Consider the following 26927-nt stretch of genomic DNA (forward strand, 5'->3'; position numbering starts at 1 on the left):
TCATACGCCATATATACGTCAGTTATCCCGTGGTGGTGGTGGTGGTGGTGGTGGTGGTGGTGATGATGAAAGGGCTCGTCGTTGTCGGTCTCACAGTGGCCGGCAACGTCACGATTGACGCCCTGGGGAATGTGCGTCCGCGGAACTTGACATGTGCGTCCTAACTCCTAAAGGAACTGTGTCGACATATGTCTGAAAGCGTCTGAGGAAAACCCAGGAAGAACCCCAGAGAGCAGCCGGCGCCGGGATTCGAACCCGAGTGCCTCCCAGTCTCGACGTGACATGGCCAGCACGCTAACCACTGAGCCACGCTAGCTGGTGAGCTGGGAATTTCGCCCTCCCGATCCTGGCCGATCTCCCTTAGTGGCTCACGGACGAAGAAGAGGAGGAAGAAGCTCACGTGCGTCCGTTCACTTCAAGCTTCAACTAGACGTGGGCCATTCAAAGGAGTTTTTGAGATAAAGAAATGGCTACGCGTAGCGAACGAAGGGAATCAATGCCTGAAGTAGAAGCTACCAGAAGATCATCCAAGGCTCAAGTAGAAGCTTCCCGAAGATCACCCAATCCTCAACTAGAACTACCCAGAAAGCCATCATTGGCTCAAGTAGGAGCTTCCAGAAGATCACCCAAGCCTCAACTAGAACTACCCAGAAGGCCGTCCATGACTCAAGTAGATGCTTCCAGAAGATCTCCCAAGCCTCAACTAGAACTACCTAGAAGGCCATCCATGGCTCAAGTAGGAGCTTCCAGAAGAACACCCAAGCCTCAACTCGAACTACCCAGAAAGCCATCCATGGCTCAAGTAGGAGCTTTAAGAAGATCCCCCAAGCTTCAACTAGAACTACCCAGAAGGCCGTCCATGGCTCAAGTAGATGCTTCCAGAAGATCACCCAAACCTCAACTAGAACTACCCAGAAGGCCATCCATGGCTCAGGTAGAAGCTTCCAGAAGGCCATCTATGGCTCAAGTAGAGGCAGCTCTGCAACCAAGAAGGCCATCCGCTTTGCACGTCGATCCACAACAGTACGTGAGCGCGCCCCAGCAAGCGAGACGGGGATCCAACAAATTAGTTGCTGGTGAGCTCACTCCTGTTGTTTGATGGTGGTAGACATTGAGAGGAAGTTCCCTACGCTTCCCCCATTAACGTCAGGCCAAATGCTACAACACACTACAGATCAATTTATTACAGTTAATTTCCGCATAATATGACGGTCTGTTGCTAGCGCATTAACACTACGGTCCAAGGGGCACCTTATGTTGAACTGCAAGCAAGAGGAGATAGTTGAATATACAAAACGGTCAGAGCAACGCTGTCTCATGGTGACGGAGGTGTCGCAGGTATTATCCCTGAAGTGACTGGTTTATTAGTAACACTGGTTGTATAATTTCATCGACTACGAATACTTTTGGTCACTCAGTGGTTACTCGGTAAAATGCTCGACTTTTATGTTTCACTGATACGTTCATTCTCAGGCAGGGCCCAACTGCGGCAACGGCACTTCTACCAGCGGCAGTAGTGGGGGGTGTCGGCGGCGGCGCTCTGGGTAATGCCCAATGTCGGTTTAGATCTAGTGCCCCGGGAGGTGTCATGGAAGGGGGAACCGTTCACGCGCTTAGTAGTCCAGTCATCTATCTGCGAAGTGTTGTTGCCGTAGTGTATCCGAAGGCAATGAGCAACTTCTCTCATGATTTCAGCGGTGAAAATCGTCAACTACATGGACAATATTTGGAAGCTCGAAGAACCTCGGTCGTCGTGAGTGCACGAATGACGCCTGTAACAGAGCCGGATGAATTTACTTTTACTCCCCAGAATTTACTCCTCATCTTCGGGAAATCATGGCTGGTATTTGAAGCGATGCTGCATATGTCTCTTACTGCTCGTGAGCATGCTCACTATCGCCCTAGCCATCTACCTACTTACCGGTGAGTCAAAACCCATCAGTAGAGCCATCTTGACGAAGATGTCTGTGCAGGACCTGCTGGAAAGTGGATTACATACACAGAGGACGCGACGACTCCTACCGCATCACGTTACGTGCCACCGCAGGGTAAACACATTCTAACATGTACTTCGGGCTTCAGTGGCGTTTTCCACTTAAAATGTAGTACGGGGCACTTCGGTGGATTGGTTGGTAGTGTGTCCTCATATTGGTTACGGCGTTCCGCGTTCGAACCTGACGCATGATAGGAGTAGCTTGTTGGCAGGGTAGAAGCTGCAAAAACTGTGGCTTCGGCAAGGACGTGAATAAGGCTTGCTGATATTTCAGCCTACGTTCAGGAGCGCGAAGGTGGGCAAAATTCACCAACGGACCGATCACTGTGGCGCCACTTACGATCATATTTGTCTCGTGCCGTAAAATGACGAACTCTCGGCTATCTAACCGTGTGAAATGTAAAACAAAGTTCCTGAGTCCAGTGGGCATTACTCCAAGGAAATGCGACACTAACGGCGAATTCCATTTGCTAACCCAAGCAGCACACAATATTGGACCTATATTGGCTGGTTGTTGGCGATACGGGTTTAATACGGGACCCGTTTTGCCAGGATTTTCCCCATATTGCTCGTGTACACTGATTCAGTCTTTTGAAAAATTACTTTCAAAAGTAACTAAATTACAGTTACTCGAACAAAAAGGTAACTAAGTTACAGTTACAGTTACCCTGTGAAAATTGTAACTAGTTACAGTTACAGCTACTAGTTACAGTTACTTTAGAAATTTTCCAAGCAAAGATGAGATCAACAGGCTTTATTGCATACATTGAAGTTATGCTATTTATACATATTACATTTGAGCAGCAGATGGTGTTCGAAGTTTACATTTTGCGGCACGCTATCACCGCTGATCTTCTCTCCAACGAGCTTTCGTCTATCCAGTGTGCGGTGGCACGGATGAAGCTCCTGTTAAAATTGAAAGCACGCTGTTTCAACACTAGCCTGCTTCCTGCACGTTCAGCATATTCGAATACCTGTTCGAAGTCGAATACCAGTTCAGCAGTCGGATGTGCAGCAGACGGCAGAAACCTTCAATAACCTCTCAACAAGTGATTGCTTCATGTCGTCGTAAGCACTGTTGATCAGGTCAACAAGAGCTTTTCGCCCTATTACTGTTCTTGCAGGCTGGAGTACCTCAGTCATGCGTCTAAACTGCTCGTTCTCCACAACGAAAAAGCACTGCATGCTCCCCACAACAAAATTTAAAATAGCCCGGTCGATTTGTCTCTGCGATACTGTAGACGACGTGGCTACCAGTTACACCAATTTCTTCTGTTGAGCCTCAGTGCTTGGTTGCCTTTCGCCATTCGGAGCTTTACGCTTCTGCTGTGCAACACTGTGCAGACCAGGATGCTTCCTCTGAAAAACCGTTTGGTAACCTCCTAATGCCGGCAAAATGCTCACAATACAAAGTAGCTTACTTCCAGGTGCTTCTTCAAGTTGCTGTAGATGCCTTGCTGCATGAATAAGTTTTCTTGCACGTCTTACAACGAACTTTGACGTTGACGTCCGTAGAGCACACCAAATCAAATGTACCCTCATACATTGGCCAAGGAACCTTCGGGGCATCTTTCATGTTGCCCGTCGGTACACTGGCCACTTCGAAATGTCATCAAGTGACTCTTTGTAACACATTTTTTTACAGGCCCTTAACGTGCCTATTACTTCTACCGTACCGTACGTGCGAGAGTACCGCGCATAACCTAGCGCACACTGATCTCTATAGTATATGGCTGGATCGCGCATAGGGTGCGCCAGAGCGTGGTCACCGGCCGCCATATTGGTGGGCCCAACACGTACTGCCGTCTGCATTTAGTTAAGCGCGGCTGCCCGCGATTTTTTTGTTTCCTTTAAATTAGAGGGCATGCCATGCCAGCTTGTTGCAGTTTTCAGTGCACTTCACGCACGGACAGACGAAAGGGGTTAACTTTTCACAGGTAAGCTATTTATTTTGAGGGAAAACAGTGTTTATTCGTATCGCATGTATGTGACACTCGCGCTTACTCGCACTGCTACTTCGCTGGTGCCGTTAGGTACTAAGAAATTATGTTTGGCTGCTCTATTTATGTATTTTCTACACAATGTGCTTGTGCTATACAGGTTTCCTCACAGTCACCCAGCCGTGCTGAAGAAGTGGGTGCAGAAGATGCATCGCAAAAATTGGGCCCCATCTAAATCTTCGGTGCTCTGCAGCAGACACTTTGAGGAGGCCTGTTTCGATCGTACAGGGCACACTGCGCGACTCAAGAGTGATGCTGTGCCTACAAAGTTTGACTTTCCACAGCAACTCCTGAAAGTAAACACAATAGTAACACATTAGAATTTGCTTGGGAACCTGTGGAGATGTGGGGTACCTGTGTAATGCGCAGCAGTTCTGAATGTGTTAGTTGATCCAACAAGCTCAGTACAAGTCTTCAGAAGTGAAACATCAGTCAACCTACATGACGCAACAAAACTTATGCGACAAAATTTATGGTAAAAAATAATTTACATTCCCTGCTAGGCTTTCTGTCATCATCTTTAAGGCTCATGACAATGCAAGAAGTAGCTTGCTAACAAAATTCTGTTATATTGAGGTTCCACAACTTCTCAATTTTAGCTGGTGGTGATCACAACAGCTCTGAATTTGTGCACTGTGCTCTGGGTGCAAAGTCAAGGAGACTTGTAAGACTTTTTTTTTTTTTTTGCGAACTCACATTGCACTTGCTGAACTGAACTGACACTACTATTTTTTGCTTTTATGGTTCTTCGCAATGTAATTTTACATTCACTACCTACAAATGCAGAGTCATGTCCCTGATATGATTATTCAAGACAGTCTTAGTATAAGGTCAGGGTCCTGTGGCGTAATATTCGAGCTTGTAGGAACCAATACATACTAGCTCGTTAGGTATTTCTCATGCAATGCAAAAATAAATAAATAAATAATAATGAAGGAAAATAATAATTTCTAGGTTTTCACTGCAGTGCCCACTGACCTCTATCATGACCTCGGTCCCTGGCATGTGCAACAAATGTGGAAATAAATGCTGAATTTAACAAATGTTGTCATTTATCCCACATGAACAGCAGCTTCTAAAAATAATTAATCTTTCCATCACAGAGGGTACAACCAAGAAAACCACCTCCAACCAGACATAACATAGAGGTAGAGCAGGAAGGGAGTTGCCTCAGGACAGAAGCCGCTGATATTTCGAACAGAGACTGTTCTTCGTCTGGGCACCGTCCTCATCATTGGCATGGTATTTAAAGGGTCACGATTTAAACACGTCACACCTAACCCTTTAAATACCCCGAAGACTGATGAAAAAGGTACTCACTGCGGAGAGTGTTATAGAAGATCTCGAGAAGAAATCTTTCGTATCAAGTCAATGCACTGATATGCTTCGTGGCACCTTGTCTGATGTGCAGCTAGATTTAGTACTGCGCACCCTACAGAGCAAAGCTGGAAAAGTAAGCAGAGAGCAGTATCCCCAGTCACTGCGTAGCTTTGTGCTCACTCTCCAGATTTATTCAGCAAAGGCATACGAGTACGTCAGAAAGACATTTAACCTTTCGCTTCCACTCCAGGCGACACTTAGGTCGTGTTACAGCTCTATACACGGCGAACCAGGTTTTACACAGGAAGCCTTTGATGCACTCAAGGTTCTAGTCGGGGAACAACAAAAGTTGTCGAAACGTGTTGTTTGTTCCCTGATGCTTGATGAAATGAGCATAAAGAAACACATCCAGTTCGCAGGAGAATCGTTTCAAGGTTTTGTTAACCTTGGTACCGGCCATGTTGATGATAGCCAAGAGCCAGCTACGCAGGCTCTTGTTTTCCTTGTGGTAGCCATGGAGAGCAGTTGGAAGATGCCGTGCGCATACTTCCTTATCAACAGTTTGAGTGGACAAGAGAAGGCAAATCTCTTAGCTCTCTGTCTACAGAAACTACATGAAACTGGCATTCTAGTAGCAGCTGTCGTGAGTGATGGTTTGGGCTCGAATCTCACAATGTTTCGAGAGCTTGGTACAGACATTCGAGCCCCCTCCCTCAGGCCGTGGTTTCCACACCCGTCAGATTCTCCTTGGAGGGTTCACATCATACTTGATGCCTGCCACATGCTCAAGCTTATGCGCAATGCCTTTGGGACCATGCAAGTCCCCCAAGATAGCAATGGAGGGCAGATAAAGTGGAGCTTCATTGTACGCCTTCAGGAGCTCCAAAAGACAGAAGGGTTGCGGGCAGGCAACAAATTCAGGGCTGCACACATTGATTGGAGCAGCCAAAAGATGAAAGTCAACTTGGCTGCCCAGACACTCAGTGCAAGCATCGCAGATGCGCTGGAATTCTGTGATCAAGACCTAACATTGCAAGCTTTCAAGGGTGCGAAGCTACAGTGAACTTCCTCAGAAGGTTCGACCGTCTCTTCGACATCCTGAACTCTCGCAATCCTCTGGCAAAGAACTTCAAGGCACCAATCCGATACGCAACCCGCCACCTTTGGATGTCATTCTTTAATGACATCGATGGTTATATAACCGCTCTAAAAGATGGATTTGGGGAGCCAATTCTAGAATCTGCAAGAAAAACAGGATTCCTTGGATTCCTGATCAACATGAGAAGCCTTCAAAGTCTCTGCACTTGCCTTTTCTCTGGCGAAAATCCACACTTGAATTACATGCTTACCTACAAGATTTCACAAGGTCACCTTGATCTTTTCTTCTGTGCACTAAGAGGCAGAGGTGGGTGGAGCAATAATCCTACTGCAGGACACTTCATGGCTGGATACAAAAGACTGCTCGTACACCACCAAATAGAGCCATCAGCAGGAGGCAATTATACAGCTCAAGACAGCACACATATACTTACAGTGACAACTGCAGCACCATCAGAAGCCACCTCCCTTGATGAGCTTGATATTCAAGCCTCTCGATATTTTGGCACCTATACAAGAGAAGGTGGAGACCACGACTATGCAGAAGCACCAGACGCTGGGCAACTCTCTGCCTTTGTTGAGGATGTCGTCGGGTACATTGCAGTGAAGTCAGTAACAAGGAGAATCTCCTGCGCTGACTGCATTGATGCCCTGACAGACAGTTCTTCAAGCAGTGCCCTACTCCACCGGAAATCGCGTGGTGGGCTTGTCAAGCCATCCCAAAGCGTCGTTGCCATACGCAAAAGGTGACAGAAAAACTAGTTCGACGAATGCTCCACATTTCGGAGGGGAATTTACCGTCTAGCATTCAGATCGGGCAGCTTCTCACGAGAGCTGTTTCACAGGACATCTTGTCCACATCACCGAGGCACGACGTTTTCCCTACCCTCTATGAGCACATGTTCGAGTGCTCTCCAGAAGAAAACCACGTCACTCGCCTCATAAAGATTATAGCTAACTGCTATGGCAAGATTCGACTTCACCATCTTGCAAAGGAGCACACAGTGAACGTGAATGACAGACCACGACTACGAAAGAAGCTCTCAAGAATCATAGTATTCAACAATCAATGACAATGACTAATGGCCGTAGAAGTCGAGTGTTGCAATATTAATTTATAAATTCTACATGTCATGTTCGCAGTGATGTTACTGTGCAATTTTATCCAATTTTACTGGGTATCACTTTAAACAAGCCGTTTGTGAGGTAGGGTGGAGGTAAACTGCGGCGCTAACCTCGCAAGTGCAATCACTCTTGCAGCACTTGTTACGTCATGCGCTCCTCGTGCACAGCGCTTTGAATTTCAGTAACGAACTGCGCCGACAGCTGAACAACTGCAACACACTCGTAGAACAGAATACGAATGCCAATGGATTATGGAAAAGGCCAAACGAGAACCATATACAGCGCCTAACGAACCACACAATAGCAAACGAAAACCACACACAAACGAAACTACCTTACAATAATAAACAGTGCAAACCCTTTCTTAGCAAAAGAAATTAAATTTATAGGTTGTCATACACCAAATTCCTCTATTTTTATGCTTCCCGTGCACGTAACTAACGACACCATATTCGGAGTACAGGAAGCGGAGAAGAAAAAGAACGTAACTACCATGAAAACTACAGACACACCGCCGGAGCACGATAGGAATACACCAGCACACTGATTCATAAGAAAGGTGCGTGCTAATCAACAATGAGGTGCGTTTAAAGAGTAACAAATGCTCCAAATCGAATCACTTCCCATTGTTTCCTATGGGAGCAGCCGGCGCCATTGGGCCCTCCAACATGGCGGCCGGTTGCCGGACCTCTCTCCCACGAGCCCCTCTCCTATGCGCGATCCAGCCTTTATACATAGAGATCAGTGCTAGCGCACTTCCCTCGCACCCCTTCATGAGCCTCCTATCGAGGTCAAACACCCAAGGAGGAGGAGCACAAGACACGTGCCTAGTTTTGTGTGCTTCGGCGGGTAGCTGCATCAACAGAGATTCGTTGTGTGTGTGCTGTGCGTCGTTGCTTCTATTTCTTTTCTTTTTCGTCGCTTTGGAACATTCTGGTTTGCCCCACATGCACAATTTGCTTTTGTCGAGTAACCGACCATAGCATAACCGCCGCTGAGGCCAATGGCGTTGCGAAAGAAATGCGAAGTGGGTAAAATTATCGTGAAAATATAGAATTTCAAAATAAAGTATCTAGTTGTTGAGAAAAGTAACTAATTACAGTTACAAGTTACATTTTTTGTAACTAGTTACTGCAACTAGTTACTTGTAACTACGTTACTTCCCAAGACTGCAGTGATTCGTATATGGACTGAAAATGGAGAAAATGGTATGTACCCGTGTTGTACAAATGCAAAAGCAGCACGGCAAGATTGGACGTTGAAGCGTGTGAAATGCCCAATTCAATACGTCGTTACATCCAACAACTTCCCGCAGATAATACACATTGTTCGAAACAGTCAACATCCGTGGTAATCCATCTGTAACATGCACTGGAAATCAACAACTCAACTTTCTTCTTGCTGTAAACAGCCGCCATCTTGCTTCGCGATCCCAATACGAATCGGTCGAACTGACTAAGAGCGTGATCGTTTGAGCGAAATCACGCGTCCTACAACTAACGCGCATGCGCGCGACACTCGGATCGAACGTTTCATTCTGGCTAAAATGTCGCTGGTTCTTCGGAATTGCGGCAGGTCAAGTAAAAAACACGATGTTTGATAGGAAGGGATCTCTCTTCTCCAATGCTAGGTGCTTTCAAGTTACTGCAGGCAGTGTGAGTTGCTGAGTCGTATGCCCGTTACCGTCACGAAAGTGCTTCGCTTCTTTGTACTCTAGGAGCGGGTTGGAAATTTTTGCTTCATATACTATCGCGATCCGAACGAAGGCTCCTGTGGGATCACAGGTTGACACAAACCCGCCATTGTTGTAACTACGCTCAAGCGGGTGCTTTTGGCAAAACTGCCATCTTGCCCTGGTCGCAGTCATAGAAAACGTCATTTTGAGGTCATGTGACTTTGTTTACATGTCGTTTTGCCACAAACCGACATATTGCCGTCGTCATAACGCCAAGAGATGGACATATTTTGCCAGCGTAAATTATGCGGTGCTTCTTCCGCCTTAGTTTAAGTACATCGCATCGGCTTAGTCTTAACGCGCGGTCGTCATCACATCTTTGGAAGTCGTCAACAATACGAGGCGTTATGTGCAAAACTGCGCGTTTTACTGCGAGATTATCGGATAAAAATAATTACCGTGATCGAAAGACATCCAAAACGTCGCGCAGAGACAACAACCGCATTGTTTACAAACGGTTCGGCCGCCGATCACGGGCGCCGCCATCTTTAAGGTCACGTGCGCCTTGACGTTTGCTGTGACGTGCGACCAGGACCTGTCCAGGATGCATTGCGTTCGCCCAGCACGCTTTCGTCTACGGAGCAATACATTGGATGCCACCCCTGTGTTTGGCAATGGCAGTTCCATAGGACTGCCTGGGTCCTTCAGCAAGACGGGTGGCACCTGTTCTTCGTTTTTATGGCGATGTAGTGTTTTGTATAACGCTATGCGACGTGGATCACTAAGTTCTGCAGAAATGAAAAAGCAAAAAGAAGAGAGAAGTAATATCAGTGGTGGATATTATACCGGATAATGCTTTATTATTACACGAAGTCCCAGTTGACATTATCATGGAAATGGGCGGAAATCACGCAATATGGGCTTGCGAATAGAGCAGTCCATATTGGTCCAATGTGGAGCCTGGTTGCATTCCCCATATTGGGAGCCCATATTGGGCCAATATTGGTTATCTTGGCAGCCCATATGGGTTCAATATTGGACCAATGTTTGCGTGTTGCTTGGGAAGCTAGAAGTAGAAATTTTGCTCCGAGAAAACACGAGAACGATGGATTCGAGGCCGTGCCTGGAATGTGGGAGGGGAGGCAAAACATTTGGTCCACCAAGCAATTCGCGTTCGGCCAAATGAACGGGACGGAAGAGAACATGTATGAGAGCGCCAAGTGTGGACGGTAATGTCGGGTTCGTATTGTCGATAGCGCTGAAACGAGTGATGCCCTAACAAACAGCGCTGCCATGTGCATGGAAAGTAACAATTCTGGGACTGATAAACACAACGGACGAATACGGCACAAGAGCGGCAGAGCGGACATCTTGCCTGAAAGCGTATCCATCTACTGGACGAGTAATTGCTGAAAGTTCATTAATTAGCTTATTAACTACATGTTATCGTCAAAATATGAGACAACGGAACTGGCAAACAATATTTGAATACAGCGGTTGTTTTAGAAGTCCTGTAACGAGTACATACGAGAAGGTCGTTTTTTTATGCAGCAGTGCCGAAACCAGAACCACCCACTTGTGGAGCATACAAACGACATGATCAGATCAGCGCCTCCTCCAATGAGATCCATCGGTATACAAAACACGTGGCCATCCGACGCGAAGGACCGTCGCTCCTTTTGCACTCAAGAAGAGCGTGGTCGCGCTTTCGGCTCATTTGGATAGCAAAATTTTTGAATATGAATTGCGAATATGGATATCTCAAAGTGTGTTTCAGGAAATTTAGAAGAGGGTGGATGTGAATAATAACTTGTTCAAATTCTGCTGTCTCGCATTTTTCCGAAAACATCTCATTAAAAGTTTTGGACAGTTTAGGGTGATTTGCTGTACCGTTAGTTAGATAGGCTTTCCAACGGCAGCTTGTCCGCGTGACCGGATGACCCAACCGTGAAAACCGTGTCTATTATCCCCCCGGTTTCCCGCGTAGCGACGCCGGACGTCTTCTGATCTCAGCGCATGAACGTTGGGCACAACGATACACTGACGTTTTAATGGAGCAACGTTCAGAGCGAGTCCTCTGGGCCCAAAAGTCTTGCACAACGGCATGTTGCAAAACTGCAGGCTTCGCTCACCGCCAACGGACGCGAATCGGTTTTCTTAGGTTTTTTGGCGTCCGCCCTAATTCGAGAAGTCTCCACGGCGCACTGTACCGTCCTTGCGCCAATAAAATTCAGTCATCATCAGCAGCAGTGTACCGTGAGGGCTGTGGACGTCCGTGTATGCCGCGATAGACACAGACGCTGTGGCCTTTAGTGGGAGTGAGTGGACCTCACGACGTAGATTTTGGTCTTGATGCACAAGGGAAAGCAGGCTTGAAAGTGAAGCTGTCTGATGCATCGGAAGCGTCGCGTACCCCGCGTGTACACTTCCTGGTAACGCAGAATAGCAGGCACGGGCGATAGTGGCCAACAGTTTGGGAACCACTGCTGTAAATGATATAAAAAATCAAAGCCCAGTATAGTAGGTTGAGGTTCTGGAAAATCCTGGCGTGGCTGCCTCGTTATGTACACATCGTGTTCGATCGAATCCCACAGAAGAGTACACTCTTAACTCGGTACCCTTTAGTAAAGGGTAAAAAATCGCAATATTTTACCCTCTATTTCAGAAGCTACCAGGTACCCTCTGAGCAGTACCTTTTGTAAAAGTTACAAGGAAACCCACTAATTAGAGGTTACGGCCTTCAATCCAGCACCTGCCCGTAAAGGTTACGCCAACGTGCGGCTTTTTATACAGGATGTTCATTTTTATTCGCAACAGAGTAGCGCTCATTTGGCAGGTGGGTTATGTGAATTTTTGCTAATTAATCGATCCATAGTTACAAACACATGAGTCAGGAAATGTCGGAAATGTTTGTAACTACGGTTGGGTTAATTTGCGAAAATTAACATAACCCACCTGTCAAATGAGCGCTGGTGTGATGCGAATAAAAACAAACACCCTGTGCGTGGGATATGGACAGACATTTACAGAACACACCAAGGTACCAAAATGAACCAGCAGAAAAGGAGATCTTGAACATATGTATATTACAAAAACAGAAGTCTGTCGAGAGGTGACACGTTGTGCACAAGTGCGATTCTGATGTGAGGAGAAACCATGGTCGCTTTACCATGTATGTGGAAAAAAGAACTATCTTCTACGTGAGAAGCAATGCATAAAAGTGCGAGGAAGCCAGCGAGTCAAAACAACCGACCTATGTTTGCTAAGCTGAACAGACCCAACGAAATGGAGAATTGCAGCAGAAAAAAATTTATTCCACATTCGTGTTGCAGAGGCGAGCGCAAATGGCAATACAGTATTACATAAAACGCACACAACCTTGAGGAATATGAGTGTACAGTAACGCAGGAGACACTACATTACTGCGTTATCAGCGTTGGAGGCTCTCTGGGACGAGTTTGTGAGGTACTGCATTGCGCTGGTGACGGTGTGTGAACCTGCATGTGGGATCCTGGGAACAAAAGTTTGGGCAATGAGAGTTACGGAACCATTCAAATCCGTACAAAGCACAAGGTACAAAGCAGCATAAATGCGGGAAGGCGTTCACTCCGCGATTGAGTCTTAGAATATCGTAAGAATACAACCAGTAGGAAGCTGCGAATTATATATCTCGATGCATATATCCGCAGCTCGTAAAATGCACGCCGGTGCATTGACTTGGCGACCAAGTAAGAGCAGAAAAGTAGCAAGCGTAAGTGGCGTTCATATGCAGGACCGCAAAACGCTTGCCATAATCACAACAAACATGCGCTAAGAGCTCTTGCTATCAAAATAACGCACGTACCTAGCACAAAATGTACACTTACCCAGTGTATGAAGTGTGTGAATTAGGGCTGCAGTGGTGACGTTCGTTTTCGGTTATATATTCCTTGCAATCTTCGCACTCACTACACTTTCCCCTGAGAACACCGAAAATATCCTTGTTTGCTAGCGACATCTAGCTTCTCCGTTGTTCCTGACGATACCATGATAAACGCGAGGAAAACCACTGATTAAAACAGATTACACTTGTTAACGGACGGACGACGAGCGTTAAGCGTTTAAGGAAACCGCTCTCAGTGTGGATAGACCTAGACCAGGCTCGGCTACGCAGCGAAATCGGAAATCTTGGTGGTTGCGGCATTGACAATGGTTTTCCACCCTTTAGAAAGAAACATACTATCAGTATTCCAGACTGCGAACTTCTAATCTGTGTTCATACAGCATTGATAACATGTAGTCGACGTATAGATGACCCTGAAACAGATAAAAAATAACAGCGTAGATTCGCAACTGTCGTCTCGAATGGGAGGCTGAAACGCGGCATTATGCTGAAAAACAGAAGGAAAACAAACGATAAGAAAGTAACAAAGAAATTATCGTTGGAGATTTCGCTTAGAAGTTACAGTGTCGGAGTAGAGGGTACATTTATAAGTTACAACACGCTGTTTTTGTTTTTTCCGAGATGTAACTTCTATTCGTGTTGTAAAGACATGACCTTGGTCGCTTTTAACCTCTAAATATACGTTACAGTGGTGTAACCTATAAGAAATCTACGTCTATATAGAAGTTACATGTTTCTAAAAGTTACAATAAAAGCTACGGGTTTAAGAGTGTACGAGATACGCTTCGGAGTACAGGTGTCGTTCAACTGTGGCGGAAGCCCGCACCGCAGAGTCGTTCACTTTGATTCCCTCAATGGAATCGTCATTCGTGCTAGTCAATGACGCTATAGCTGAGATCGCATGCAGCAAAACTGACGCTTAGAATGATCTACATTCCACGCTACAGGTTTCTGGAGTGACTGCAAAATGAGCGTATCTAGACACTTTCGCCTTGAGTTATTATAGGAGAGCACGGAGGTTCGAATGACCCTGAGAGAGATGGCGTAATTTGAACTTTCAGAATGTACGGTGCGACAAGCGCATGGAGGGAAACTCATACAGTTTTTAGCACAGTTTGGTTTCGAATTTAGCTTTGTAACATCTGGGATTCCGGTAGGGGCATTGTGTACAACCATTATACTAGAAATCACGCACTTTACTCCTTCTATTTCAGTACGGCAGGGTGTAAGCAACATCGAGGAGTCTGAAACACGTAAGTCTCAACATGTGTGCTAAACAACGCACATGGCTAATTCGAGCTCTTGTCTTAGCTGTCACGACGAACGCGGCCACAGGTATGTCTGCTGTGCTTACCTACTGTTGAGAGCATCACATATGCTACTGCCCTCTTTAACCAACGCCACCTAGGTACAGAAGGCCTGCTTATTGCCTCCTCTCCCTCCTTCGCTACGTGGATATATGAAGTCAGAATTCGTCTGCCACTGCTGCGATTGTCCGTTCTGCGAATTCAAGAACTCGCAAATGATTTCACCTAACTTTGAAAGTGCAGACTTAAATCTGTAGACAAAATGTGCAACACGTTTTTGAGGAAAATATGGGACCGTTTTGAGCTTTACTTTAGAGTTTCCCCCATTTAGTACGCGGGGACGTTCAATCACTACTAGCAGACGACGGCGGTTCGTCTCCATGGCTACGACTGCTGAAAGCACGTTCGTGTTTGGCTACGCGGCCATTAAACACACACAATTAGTTGTTACGTCGCGTCGACGAGTGAGTAGGCTTTCTCCCTAGGTGGTGTTGCTTTAACCCAGATATCCCTTTCAAAAGTCCTCTCTCAGTGTGTTCCCAATTAGCAATGCCGTAGCCAGGGTTAGGGCAGTGGGTGTCTCGGTTCAAGCCCCCAAAATCGTGCCTTCCGTAGCGGATTTGAGAGAGTTAAAACGAGGGTCAAGTTCCCGTTGAACACATGCAGAAATATTTATTCTGGCTACTTTACGGAGCAGCGGTGACAATGTTTGATTAGTTTAATTGATGCGCCCACGTCGAGCCACTGCTGTGGAAAAGGCAAAACACATAGCTACCCATTCAGGTGGGCCAGGCAGTTACCCATGCAGGTGACGCGGGAAATACACCCGAGATAAACAGAAGCCCAAGATGTTTTAATAGAAGGCGTGAAGTCTGGAAATATATATTCGATTACGAGAAGGCAAACATTGAGGATGGAAACGCAGATTTTGGAGGGGCATTTTGCTGACTTACCAGCTAAATGAGCGCTCTGTAAATGAAAACTGGGTGTCTTGTAGGAATGCTTTGCTTGAAAGCCCGCATTCACATATTCCTAGAGTAAAATTAACGGTCTAATTCGAATAACCTCTGGTTTTCCACGGACCTGGAGCTTTTAGCGGAAAAGACTGTACCGTCAAGCTTTTTACTGTAGTAATTCAAATAAATTGGATCCGTACTTAAATATCACCAGTGAGTACAAAACCGCGCTTACAAGACACATAAAAGGGTTTCATTGTCCTCATTTACCAGAGGTGTTGAGGACTAACCACAAGAAGTTTTGGTTTGTTCTAAACGCGAAGGCTGACGATTTTGTACGTATACATACATTGTAAGCAAAAGAGACATTTCCACGCCAGGGGATCTAAAGTTGGCGCTCGATCATCACCGACTTTTTCTTTAAAAATTGTTTAAAAATGTTCAGCTAGGAGACCCACGTGGAACAGTGGTTTTGGAGGCCTAAACAAGTACGGTAAAGTCAGAAAAGCATACGTCAGCTTTTCGCAATTTATTGACCAGCGCGTGACGTGGCACGATGCCGTATGTGATTTTTATGTTGTTTAAAGGCGTACTCAGTGTGTACGTTACGAAAAGAGTGTTTCTACCTTACCCTCCTAAACGGCGTCAGTGGCTACTCAGGAGCGAAGTATTCACTTATCGAATTGGGGTCAGGTATGTCCTCAAAACGTTCTAAGCTTTCGACCGCCATTTTCGAGATGTGGCGATTTTTAGCTACACGCGAGAATTTTTTTCCGGACCATTACTGATACATGAACAACAACACAATTTAATTAGAATGATGATGACTGGCGAGTATCATGACAGGGGAGGTAGTCTATCTCATTGCTGGCGGTAATGGAGTGAAATGGAATAACGGCGACCTCAGATCATAGGTCGGCATTTTCTTCAAAATTCATTGGATTTCCGCGCAGCCCATCACATCACATCACCATCGCAAACCATCACGTCATAACCCATCATTCAACTTCATCTTCAGAGCCCATCACATTACAACCCTTCATTCAACTTCAACTCGGAACCCATGACATCGCAGCCCCCTCATTCAACTTCAACTCGGAACCCATGACATCGCAGCCCCCTCATTCAACTTCAACTTGAGAACCCATCACATCACATCCCCTCATTCAACTTCAACTTGAGAACCCATCACATCACATCCCCTCATTCAACTCCACTTCAGAACCCATCACATCATAATCCCTCAATCAACTTCGAAACCCACAACACTGACTTCAACTTCAGCCCCATCACGTTTTTGAAGTTGAATTCCTATGATCAGTCTAAGGTCGGTGATGGATTTTGAAGTTGAAGTCGATGATGGGTTTTGGATTTTGATTCCAGCGAGGGCATATGTTGTGTCCGTCGCATAGTTGCGCGAACGCAGTCCTGGGGGCCCCCTCACCCTCCTTTGGTGATGGTGGCCCACACGTTGTTGTAGTGCAGTTTAAAGGGGTGCTGAGCTGCGCTTCAGGGTTCCATACTCCATTTGCAACGATTAACGCGGAGCATTATTAAATCGAAAAGAAGAATAAAACAAAAAACGGAAGTCACTGAAAAGGTTAGCCAGCTGTAGGATACGAACCCACATCTTCTGGATTGTCAGTCCAGCGCTCTACCAATTGAGCTAAGCTAACACTCCCAACGACTTCACCCCAACGGCTCTCCAAAGATTTCCGAGGTTGCGTCATTTCAAGGGACAAACACGTTCACTCACTGAGGGCCAGTTCTCACTTGGCGACGCCCGACGCGGCGTCGTGAGCGGGCGGCGGAAGTAGAGGCGCATTTCCGCCACCCCGTCAGCGCGCACGATTTTCATGTTCCCACCACAGTGGCATTCCGTCGTCCAAAGCAGACGAAAAATCAGTAGGCGTGGCCTTTCTGTGTCACCTAATTGGTTGCCATCTGTCGTTCTCGGCAGCTCTCGCCGACGTCGTGATAGAAGGTCGGCATGGCAGTTTTTTTCGCTCGACGTTTCCTCTCTCCCGACTCCGGAAATGCGCGTCTATTTCCGCCGCCTGCTCACGCCGCCGCGTCGGGCGTCGCCAGGTGAGAACTGGCCCTCACTCACTCATTCCACTTTCACATGTTTTCTCATTCACGTACACATTCATGCGACGGGGCGACGCAAGCTTCATCTGAAGCGGCGACGGAAATTTATGTTCAGTCATCATTTGCATCGTTATTAAATCTATGAGTTGCCACTTTTACGAGACACTTACAATGAGGGAAGTAACAGACGTTCAATTGTCCCCGTATTTCTTTTCCGTGACTGTTATTGCTACTGCGGGTGATGCAAACCACGTAAATTCGTGCCTACCATTTACCACTAAGGTGCTGATGGACCACATGTCGGTATCGTGCATTTTTAAGGGGTGATGTGCTGTGCTTTGGGGTTTTATATTTCATTCACTACGATCGCTGCGAAGCGCGATTAAATTCGTTGTCTGTCACTTTGGAAAGAGTGACAACATGGGGAGTAGCACACTTTAAAGGGCACCCGCACTCTCTTTCCGTGACTTTGTCATTCCTATAGGTGGCGTGCATATGACGTCACATCATAGCTTTACCCGTGCTGTTTCCCTCTTTCTGGTGCACCAGCGCACCTCGCCCATACGCCTGCTTCTTTTCCCTCTTTCTGGTGAACCGGCGCACGTCAATGCACCCCACCTATTCCGGGTGCTGCAAACCATGTAAAATTCGGTACCTACCATTTACCACTTTGGTACTGATGGGCTGCGCTTTAAGGTTTTATATTTCACTCGCTACAATTTCAGCGAAGCGCGATTAAACCCATTTGTTGTCACTTTCGAAACGCCCTTTCCCTCTCTCCCTGCACTCCCTTTCCGTGTCCTTGTTATTGCTATTGCGGGTGCTGTAAACCACGTAAAATTTGCTGCACGCCATTTACCACTTTCGTACTGGTGGCCGACATGTTGGTATCGTGCATTTAAAAGTGGTGCTATGCTGGTTCCGCTGGTTCCAAAGCCATAATGATAAGAAATAATGCTCTAAAATTAACTGGGATTTAGCATGGGTAGTCACAAAATTCTTAAAAAGCAGCACCGGGCCCCTTTAATACGAATCAATACTCTCACATCGCTGGTGCAAATGTAATAATCATAAGAAAAGTGCTTTAAACTTCACAGGGTCTTGAAACCTTTTGAAGTACGCCATTACACACCTATTTCATTAACCGGTGTAAGTAGTAAAATATTTTTTATGTTCATATTATCGACCATCTAAACAGATATGGTGTTGTATTTCATGGACAACGTGGTTTCAGGAGAAACGTTTCGTGTGAAACCCAGCTTTCTGAACTTCTTTCTTTTGTTAAATAACGGACACCGGGTTACGGGTTGATGCCATCTTTGTAGGTTTTAAAACTACTTTTGCTCGTGTACGTCACAACCGTCTTATAAATGCAATTATGCCCCCTTGAACTTCATTTTTCCGTTATCACATGGATATTAGATTTCTCTTGAACATCGAAAACGCAATTTGCGAAATGGTGGAACATGGTAAGCAGTTCTTATAATGCGTTGTCTTGCATGCAGATGGTCTAGTTATTTATCAAAGAGTGTGTAGTTATACTGGTTGCAATAGCTTGCAGCAAATTTTTACTTTTACTTTACTTTTACTTTTACTTGTAACAGTGGTGTACCGCATGGCAAATGGAGGTGAAAGTAGGGAAAGCAAAAGTAATGTCCTTAACTAAACAAGCATGTGCGTTGGTTTTAATTACGCTTTACGAGGAGTTGTGATCGAGGAAGTTCGGCATTTGAAGTATTTGGATATATCCAGGTCAGGCGACCTGTCCCGGAAATACCACCAACGGAAGTAAAATTATTAATCTATAATTCGTTAGTACGAACCAGGCTAGGCCGCGGTGATCTGGAACCCGCACCAAAAGTACCTTGTAGATAAACTTGAGTGCATACTGAATAACGTGGTTACGTTCATCTTGAACATAATATGATCGTTCAGTGAGTATGATTGAGGTAAAGGCCGGTTTCCAGATTCCTTTGTTAGCTGCCAGTCGCAAAACCTCAATACTTGTTTTGATGTTCATGTTCATGTTTGATGACACTGTCATTCACCATATGTTGTTCCGGCTCCCATTTTGTCTAGTCTTGTTGACTACCCACATATACTGCAACCGAAACACAGCCGCACTGATGGGCATGACCATTGCACATTACAATTAGGAATTTCCAAATGGAACAGTCTTCCTGTTGAAATTGCCTCCATATATGATGCGTTTGTGTTTCAGGCTGCCTGCGAGCAGATGGCATCACTGTTTTACGTTGTATATCCCCCTTATGTAACGCCCCACGGTTCCCTTAATAAATGAAATGAAATGTTAATGCTGATCTCCATTCGGGGCATCTCAACGGTATTGTTCCACCTCGTACAAATCACTCATCCCGTAGTTTCAGGCGGAGTTGCGACCAAGTGTGAAATGAACGCCACCGTTGAGCACTGCCCATCAAATGGTCGGCACAGCAGCACCGGGTACGTGTGTCCTGGAAATGGCAGACCTTGCCAACCGGTCTGGAAGCCTGCCGAACGATGCCTCGGTCCTCGAGGCCCGAGGTTCTCCACGCAGAAGCTCTGTGAGCTTCATTGTTTCAAGAAGGGAGGTAAGAAAGGCTTGGAGAACTCGGTTAGTGTGAAATCTGTATGGTATAATTCGGTCTGGAGGAGCAAGACAGGGAAGAGCCACGGACCAAAAAGACCGAAAGCTACTATGTCCTTCTATCTCATATGGCTTGGACACACATTACATACTACGCAGCGAAGAGCGACCCCCCACCCCCTCTTGCTTAGTGCGCATGCTGTAGGAAACGAATTCCTGCGCTACACATCCCCATCACGCGCCTCTCACATGGTTTTCGTCAGTCTTGTAAAATTACACAGAAGCCACAGGCAGCCTTGATGAGCCTCTCCCATCGGTTTTGGATATCTATATGGGGTTTCACCTACCTTGAAAAAAAAAAGGAAAAAGAAACTGATTAGAAAATCTACTTGTGTGAACACTATAGGGTCAACGCTATTTATCTCAGGGGAGTTTTTTGCCATGACTTCTGAGCACTTTTATCAAATTTAATTCGCGAGAAATCGCAATTTCCCTACTGCACTCCGGAAATAGAAAGCACTTGCTGGATTTACCCCACGCTATTGAAAAATACATTCACTGCTACATTGGTAATAGTTGGGAAAAATATTGCGAAAACCATCGTTTCGAGGCACGCAAATTGCCGGCCGAGCTTAGGTCTCCGAAAATAGCGAAGCGAGGAGACCTCTTACTTTCCCTTTTCCAAGCTGCTTTGATAACGGCAGTATGGTTGCAACAGGCGTCCGAACCTGCCATAGAGGCCTATTGGTACGGGAAACTCACGTCACCTCCGGCGCTGGGCTAATGACTGATTACTAACCGCCCTATTTTTCTTCATTTTTCATTATGGCGTTAATAACAATAATAGTAATAACAATAATACCTTTATTTTTGTTTAGGTGACCCAAAACAACCACATCTTTAAAAAGAAACATGCTTCCTAACTTCTGAATTAAACGTGACAACACCTTAATATACGAGGGGTGTTCAAGTCAAACCGAGACTTTTCATTTTTCGCATAACTAAAATGAACTTACAGGCGAGAAATTAGTTTTATTTTTCAACGTAATCTCTAGCTGCACTAATTCACTTGTCCCAGCGTTTCACGAGGGCTTGGATGGAAGCAGCCTAGAAATCCTTACCGGCGCGTAGCAGCCATGATCGCACCGCATTCTTGACCTCATCGTCGCAGCTGAAGTGGCGGCCCCCAAGGAACGCCTTCAATGGCCCGAAGAGATGGAAATCGCTGGGGGCTGGGTCTGGACTGCAAGGGGGATGTGGCAGCAACTCCCAGCCAAGTTCCTGTAAGGTGCGTGTCATCGGATGCGCGGTATGCGGGCGTGCATTGTTCGGTAGGAGGAGGACTCCTTTGGTGATGAGGCTCCGCCGGTTTTGCTTCAGCGCCTTATGCACACCCCTGAGAACCTGGCAGTAATATGCATTTTTGATGGTGGTACCACTGGGCAGAAAATCAACATGAACCATTCCAGCCTTGTCCCAGAAAACCGTGGCCATGACCTTACCCGCAGACGGGGTGCTTCGGAGCTTCTTGGGAGCTGCAAAAATACTCCAAAAGCCGGGAGATGGCAAGCCCGGGAGCTGGCAAGCCTGGGCGCTTCCTGTGTTTTGATGCGCGGACTCAGGAGTGTCATGGTGCACCCACGTTTCATCGCACGTGATGATCCGATCAAGGAGCGGCTGTCCTTCAGTGTCGAAACGGTACCTTAGCTCTTGGGAGATTTCCAATCTCCTCTGCCGGTCAAACACGGAGAGCTGCCTCGGGACCCAACGGGCACTAACTTTCCGAAACTGGAGGTGTTCATGAATGATAGTGTTGAACGTTCCCACAGGAAGGTCCGTCTTTCGAGCCAGTTCGAGACATGTTATCCGTCGGTCCTTGAGGATCAGGCGCTCCACAAGTTGGATGTTCTCAGGAACACTGGGCTCTGAGCCTCCCCGGCCGGGATCGTCCTGCACTGATGTACGGCCGTCTCGGTACCGTTTGCACCACTCGCTGAAAAAAGAAAAAGCAAGGAAGAAAATGCTCCAGAAACACCAAATTTTATTGGCTTGCACATACCTTTAAATTGTATCCAGTACATCATCGTTTGCCGAATGGAAAACATACACGGTTCACTAATCCCAACACACACATATGGGGCACACGTTGCACGGACACACAACCCATTCGATGATCCGATGCACCAGGCAGTCCTCCAAACGCCGAACACACAATCCTCGAAACTTCGAACAGGCTGGCACTGCAAAGCTCAATGAAGATCCTTAGTGACGAACACGACAGTTCCTCAAACGAAATGGCCGAGGACCAATTGTCCAAACAAGAGGCAACAGACACCAATTCGATGTGAGAAGCAGTTGCAATCTTGCACGCGTATGTGTGACCGTTGAGACAGGAAACAACCTGTAAAGAAACCGAAGTGAATACCACGCTGGTATTGTTCCAACGTGAATGCTGGAATAGTACTCCGTTTTGTAACTCACCTCCTCGCAATCGATACAGTCCCACGGCCACCTATAACGAAAGAATACAATTAACCTCGCTTGTAATGTACATCGTCGCTTCACCGATGCAGCCGATCCTCTCCTGCCGCCATTTGCAATGCGTCCACCGTCTGCAAGAGAATGTACTTCGATTGTTAAACACGAGTAAAACCCAGGCGTCGTACGATGCATCACAGCTAGGTTGCCTTACCTTAAGCAAACAATAGACCTGTACTCAAAAAGCAAGGTGTCATCATTCTCAAAGGCGAGGTTGCAACGCAGACAGCGGGCAAGTAAGCGGGAAGCGGGAAGGAACGTACTGCGGGAGAATACGTTGTGCCATGTAACTCCTCACCGGCGGAGCGCGGAGCAACGTAGTACGCTGCAACGAAGACACGCATATTCAGCCGGCACACGCATTATTCAACAAGCACACGCGTACAATGTTCAGGAGGCACACATATTATTCAGCGGGCACAAAGCCGTTTCATACCAACGTGACGGCTTTGTACCTGCTGAAATTTGTAGATGAGAATCGCTATGGGCTTGCTATTTGATAACCGCGGCTGCACTTTCTGAGGGAACTTTTTTAACTGGCACGTGTCCGTCACAGGATTTAGTGTGTGTGTACTAGTCGTGTAGAGAAGGAACGCCAAAGCGTCTCTTGCGTTAATGACATACACGTTTCTCTCGCACGACTTTCCTCATTTCTTAACATGTGGCATATGAAAGTAATTTTATATTTAAGTTCCGTGTTAGCGCCGCGAAGCAACTGTGGCTATGAGTGATGCATATGAAAGTGGTTGACATACATCATACTCTACATAGCAGAAGTTAAATTTCCCCTACAGTCGATAATGCGGGTGGCTGATGAAACGTTGATTGAGCTCGTTACCGATTTTTTTTTAACGGTTCAGTTCCGGTTCAGCTCAAAGATGGCGCCAATAATTTTGGTTCAGTTCAGTTCCGATTCGGGTAAAAATGACGATTAATAACAGTTTTCGGTTCACGTTCGGGTTCGGTACACCTCTGTGAAATAAGCGAGCTCACTTTTAAATTTTATTCCCCCGCTTTGAACCATTGTTTTACGTATCGGGACATTCAGCGAAAAATATTCAAATGAAATAATAATAATAATAATACTCGGTATCGGTCGCGGAGCAGTGCGCCAATGCGCTCTTTGGATCAGCTATCCGGCTGTTAATTTCGTGTTCGTCCGGCTGGTTGGCACACGACGGTGACGGAAGATAAGGAACGGCCGCAGGACCGCAAGAGACGCTATGGCGTTCCTTCTCCTTCTCTACACCACTAGTACACAGGGCCCGCGGTGTATTCGTCGTCATGCATGATACTAGCATGTTATATCTCACCTACGGAGTGACCCAACCGCCAGCGCTGCTTTCCAGTCGGGTTGAAAAGGGATACCAAAGCGTCTTTTTTGGCTGTGCGTTTCTAATATTCGGTGATCTAATTATTGTAGTCTATAATTATCCCTAGTCTCGGGGTTTTTACATTATGCATAATTATTGTGCTGTTAATGAGCATCAGTGGCGTACCACGAATACTTGGAGTGGCAGCATTCATGGCAACGGGTTTCCCTTCAGTATTCCTTTAACTAATGTCAGTTGATTGCACTTAATAGCTCTTTCAGTGGACACATGAGCTTTTCTTCGAACATGCAACTGAATCGAAACCGATACAGAGAAATCCGGGAAGTTTGATTATTCGAATGCATATTTGACTCTTACTATCAGGTCCATGCCAAATTGGTCCTGAAAGTTGTCCCTGCACGGAGGACTACCGCGTCTTCAACTACGTCCACACGAAGGACAAGGGTTGCATCCCCCTGGAGGAAGGACGGTGCTTGGTTAAGAATATCCGAGGCTACAGATCCAAGGCCGACTGCGTTACGAGTTGCCAAGGTACGACCACATGGCGCCGCTGGGTCATACCAATTGCTGCAGGAGTTGGGTTAGAAAGCTTAGTGCTTGTGCTGCACGGGCCATTGCAATAAGCATTACGCTGCAACACTTCCAATATTACATAGCTGGATCGATTGAGATGGTGGCGTCCTTTACAAAATGCGCTTTTGGTTGATGCATCAAATGTTTGAAACGGAGCAAAGATGGTAAGTGTTTGGTAATGGTAAGTTTTATGTTCCATTACGTTGTTCAGGATTGACGTCGAGGGGCGCCCCCTGTAACCTGGAAGAAGTGAATGCTGGACATTGCACGTGGAGGGACAAGATTTACAAATTCTACTTCGACGTCGAGAAAAAATCTTGCTTGCCGTGGAACGACGACATTTGCCAGCCGGATGCTTATTCTAGTATCGAACTCTGCATGCAGATGTGCAACTAGCCGCTGTCTCCTCCTCTATACGACATAATGAACGCGTATAGTGACCAGTACGCTTCTGAACAGATTACTAGTAAAGATGTGTATAGATGTGTGTTTGTGTAAAGGTGTGTGTGTGTGCAGAAGTGCTGGCATGCTGGGTTTCGTAACATACCGCATGCCTTACACAACTTGCTTTCCATTTCCACACAAAGTACTGTCACGTGGAATCCGCGGTAGAGGCTCTAAAAACTTCGAAAAACCTGCGATTCCATACTAAAGTACAAACGTTTGGGTCGGACTTAACATTCTTTATTTCGTTACACTTTATTTCTGGAAGTTTTATTTTCTCAGTGCATTGCGAACTTTCGCGAAGTGGTTCGTCCGGCAGACTATGCGTGGTGCGAATTGTCGACTATCGCCAAAAGGGAAACGGCATAAAACTACATATGACAATCGATGAAGGCAACATTTTCTTGAGTTTGAGGAACGAAGAAAACCACAAACTTGATGCAAGTAACCAGGACAGGCGAGATAAATAGTTACAGACCCTTGGGTGGGTCATGCCCCAGCCCCCTCCTCACGTCTCGATGTCAGAGTTCAAGGATTTCTTCTTTAAATTATCACGACAGGCCTTGGGTCCCACGGGCCCCTAAAGGGACTGAAAAGTGAAAAATAACCCGCATATTTTTGCACACTATCGTGCACAACAACATTGTTTGATAACACACAGAAAGCATTAATTCTCAATTCGGCATATTTTTTACGTATAGCCCGCAGACCACAAACGAGAGTGTGTACCTACTCCATCGGAACTTGGTGTATGTGACGATGCTTCTGATCGGGAAACCTATAGAAACACCGCTAGACAGCGGGGCAACCGTAAGCATCGTAAATACAAGGGAGATTATATGTGACAGCATCTAAAGGGAGACCAATAGTAGTGCGGAGCTACGACGGGACTTGTAGGCAGTTGGATGAGTGGGCGACCGTCAACTTAGCCTACCAGGACCAGACCCTGTCCACGCAAGCCCTCGTGATGGACGGCGTTGACTACAGCCTTTTGCTATCCAGGCCCCACATAAAGGCTATGCGGATGAACCTGTTTTGCGACGATAGAATCGACACCGGAGACATTGTATTCGCATCGGCTACCCAGAGGCCGCAGGCGAAGCTAGAGAGCGCCGAAGATGTGGCTGTAACGTACCCAGGACTCCTCTGTGTCGGGCCCTGCCCGCCGGGCATCACGGGGAATGCAGTACCTTTCAAGTTAGCAGATGTCACACCAATCCGCAGGAAGCCCTATCCCTTATCCAGATAAAGGAAGGCATGGCTTCAGAAGGAGCTCCAGATTATGTTGGATCATACGACCATCCATGTCGATGAAAAAACGGCTAGGAAGCAAGCGAGCTGTTGAAGATGATGCATAATGTAAAACTCCGAGACTAGGGAACACGAAATGACATACACAAACACGAAGTCTCAAACACAGCTGAAAATTTTACTTCACATACAAGAATTATATACAACCAGAGGGAAGGGAACAACCAGTTGAGGACAAAAAGGGTCAGTTCGGGGGAACAAGAAGTCTGCTCAAGGCCGGACCGAGGATTACGGATGGGTTGCTGATACAGTTCCCACAAGAGGTTATGCATAGGGTCTCTCTCAAAAGTCTTCTGTGGGGGTCCAATTCAGAAGCCTTTACAATTGTTGCTTGGCAATTTCGGAGTTTTAGGCTTTATTTTTTACTTTTAATGAATGTTCTCTCAAACGATCATTTAAGCAACGCTTTGTCTGTCCAATATAACAAACCACAAGCTAGGGGGATCTGATAAACAACAGTTGAACAACAGGGGACGAATTTGTTCCGGTGATTCCTACAGGTAACTTCAGGTGTCGCGAAAGGCGTTAGGCGATCAAGACGGAAGTTGTTCTTGAAAACAAGGCTGACTTGAAATTTCTTCGCGACGGCCAACAAGTTGTGAGACATTTTGTGGAAGTAACGTAATACAACACGTTTGGAAAGAGAAGGCTTAGTTTCAGGCGAACGAGGAAACAAGGTGTTTAACAAAACA

The 26927-nt window shown here is 46.3% G+C and overlaps 1 protein-coding gene and 1 non-coding gene across 2 annotated transcripts; one reads left to right on the top strand and one right to left on the bottom strand.

Annotated features, from left to right (window-relative positions):
• The first annotated feature begins 343 nt into the window (after positions 1-343).
• Positions 344-24965, top strand: LOC135400980 (uncharacterized). Its single transcript, XM_064633046.1, has 9 exons — positions 344-1076; positions 1696-1753; positions 1811-1923; positions 1974-2048; positions 14309-14347; positions 14406-14429; positions 19830-20039; positions 24271-24438; positions 24692-24965. The coding sequence occupies exons 1-9, from the start codon at positions 467-469 to the stop codon at positions 24874-24876; spliced, it is 1482 nt and encodes a 493-aa protein (XP_064489116.1). The 5' UTR covers positions 344-466; the 3' UTR covers positions 24877-24965.
• On the bottom strand, positions 16961-17033 carry Trnav-gac (transfer RNA valine (anticodon GAC)). Its single transcript has one exon. It is a non-coding gene; the product is annotated as a tRNA-Val (tRNA).
• Positions 24966-26927: the final 1962 nt, after the last annotated feature.

The sequence above is a fragment of the Ornithodoros turicata genome, chromosome 1 (assembly GCF_037126465.1).
Source record: "Ornithodoros turicata isolate Travis chromosome 1, ASM3712646v1, whole genome shotgun sequence".
NCBI classification, from domain to species: Eukaryota; Metazoa; Arthropoda; class Arachnida; order Ixodida; family Argasidae; genus Ornithodoros; species Ornithodoros turicata.

Coding starts and splice junctions, on each gene's coding strand:
- LOC135400980 (XM_064633046.1), top strand. CDS start 467: ATGGCTACGCGTAGCGAACGAAGGGAATCAATGCCTGAAGTAGAAGCT. Junction 1,924..1,973: donor AGCCATCTACCTACTTACCG/GTGAGTCAAAAC, acceptor ATGTCTGTGCAG/GACCTGCTGGAAAGTGGATT. Junction 14,430..19,829: donor CACGACGAACGCGGCCACAG/GTATGTCTGCTG, acceptor CTCATCCCGTAG/TTTCAGGCGGAGTTGCGACC.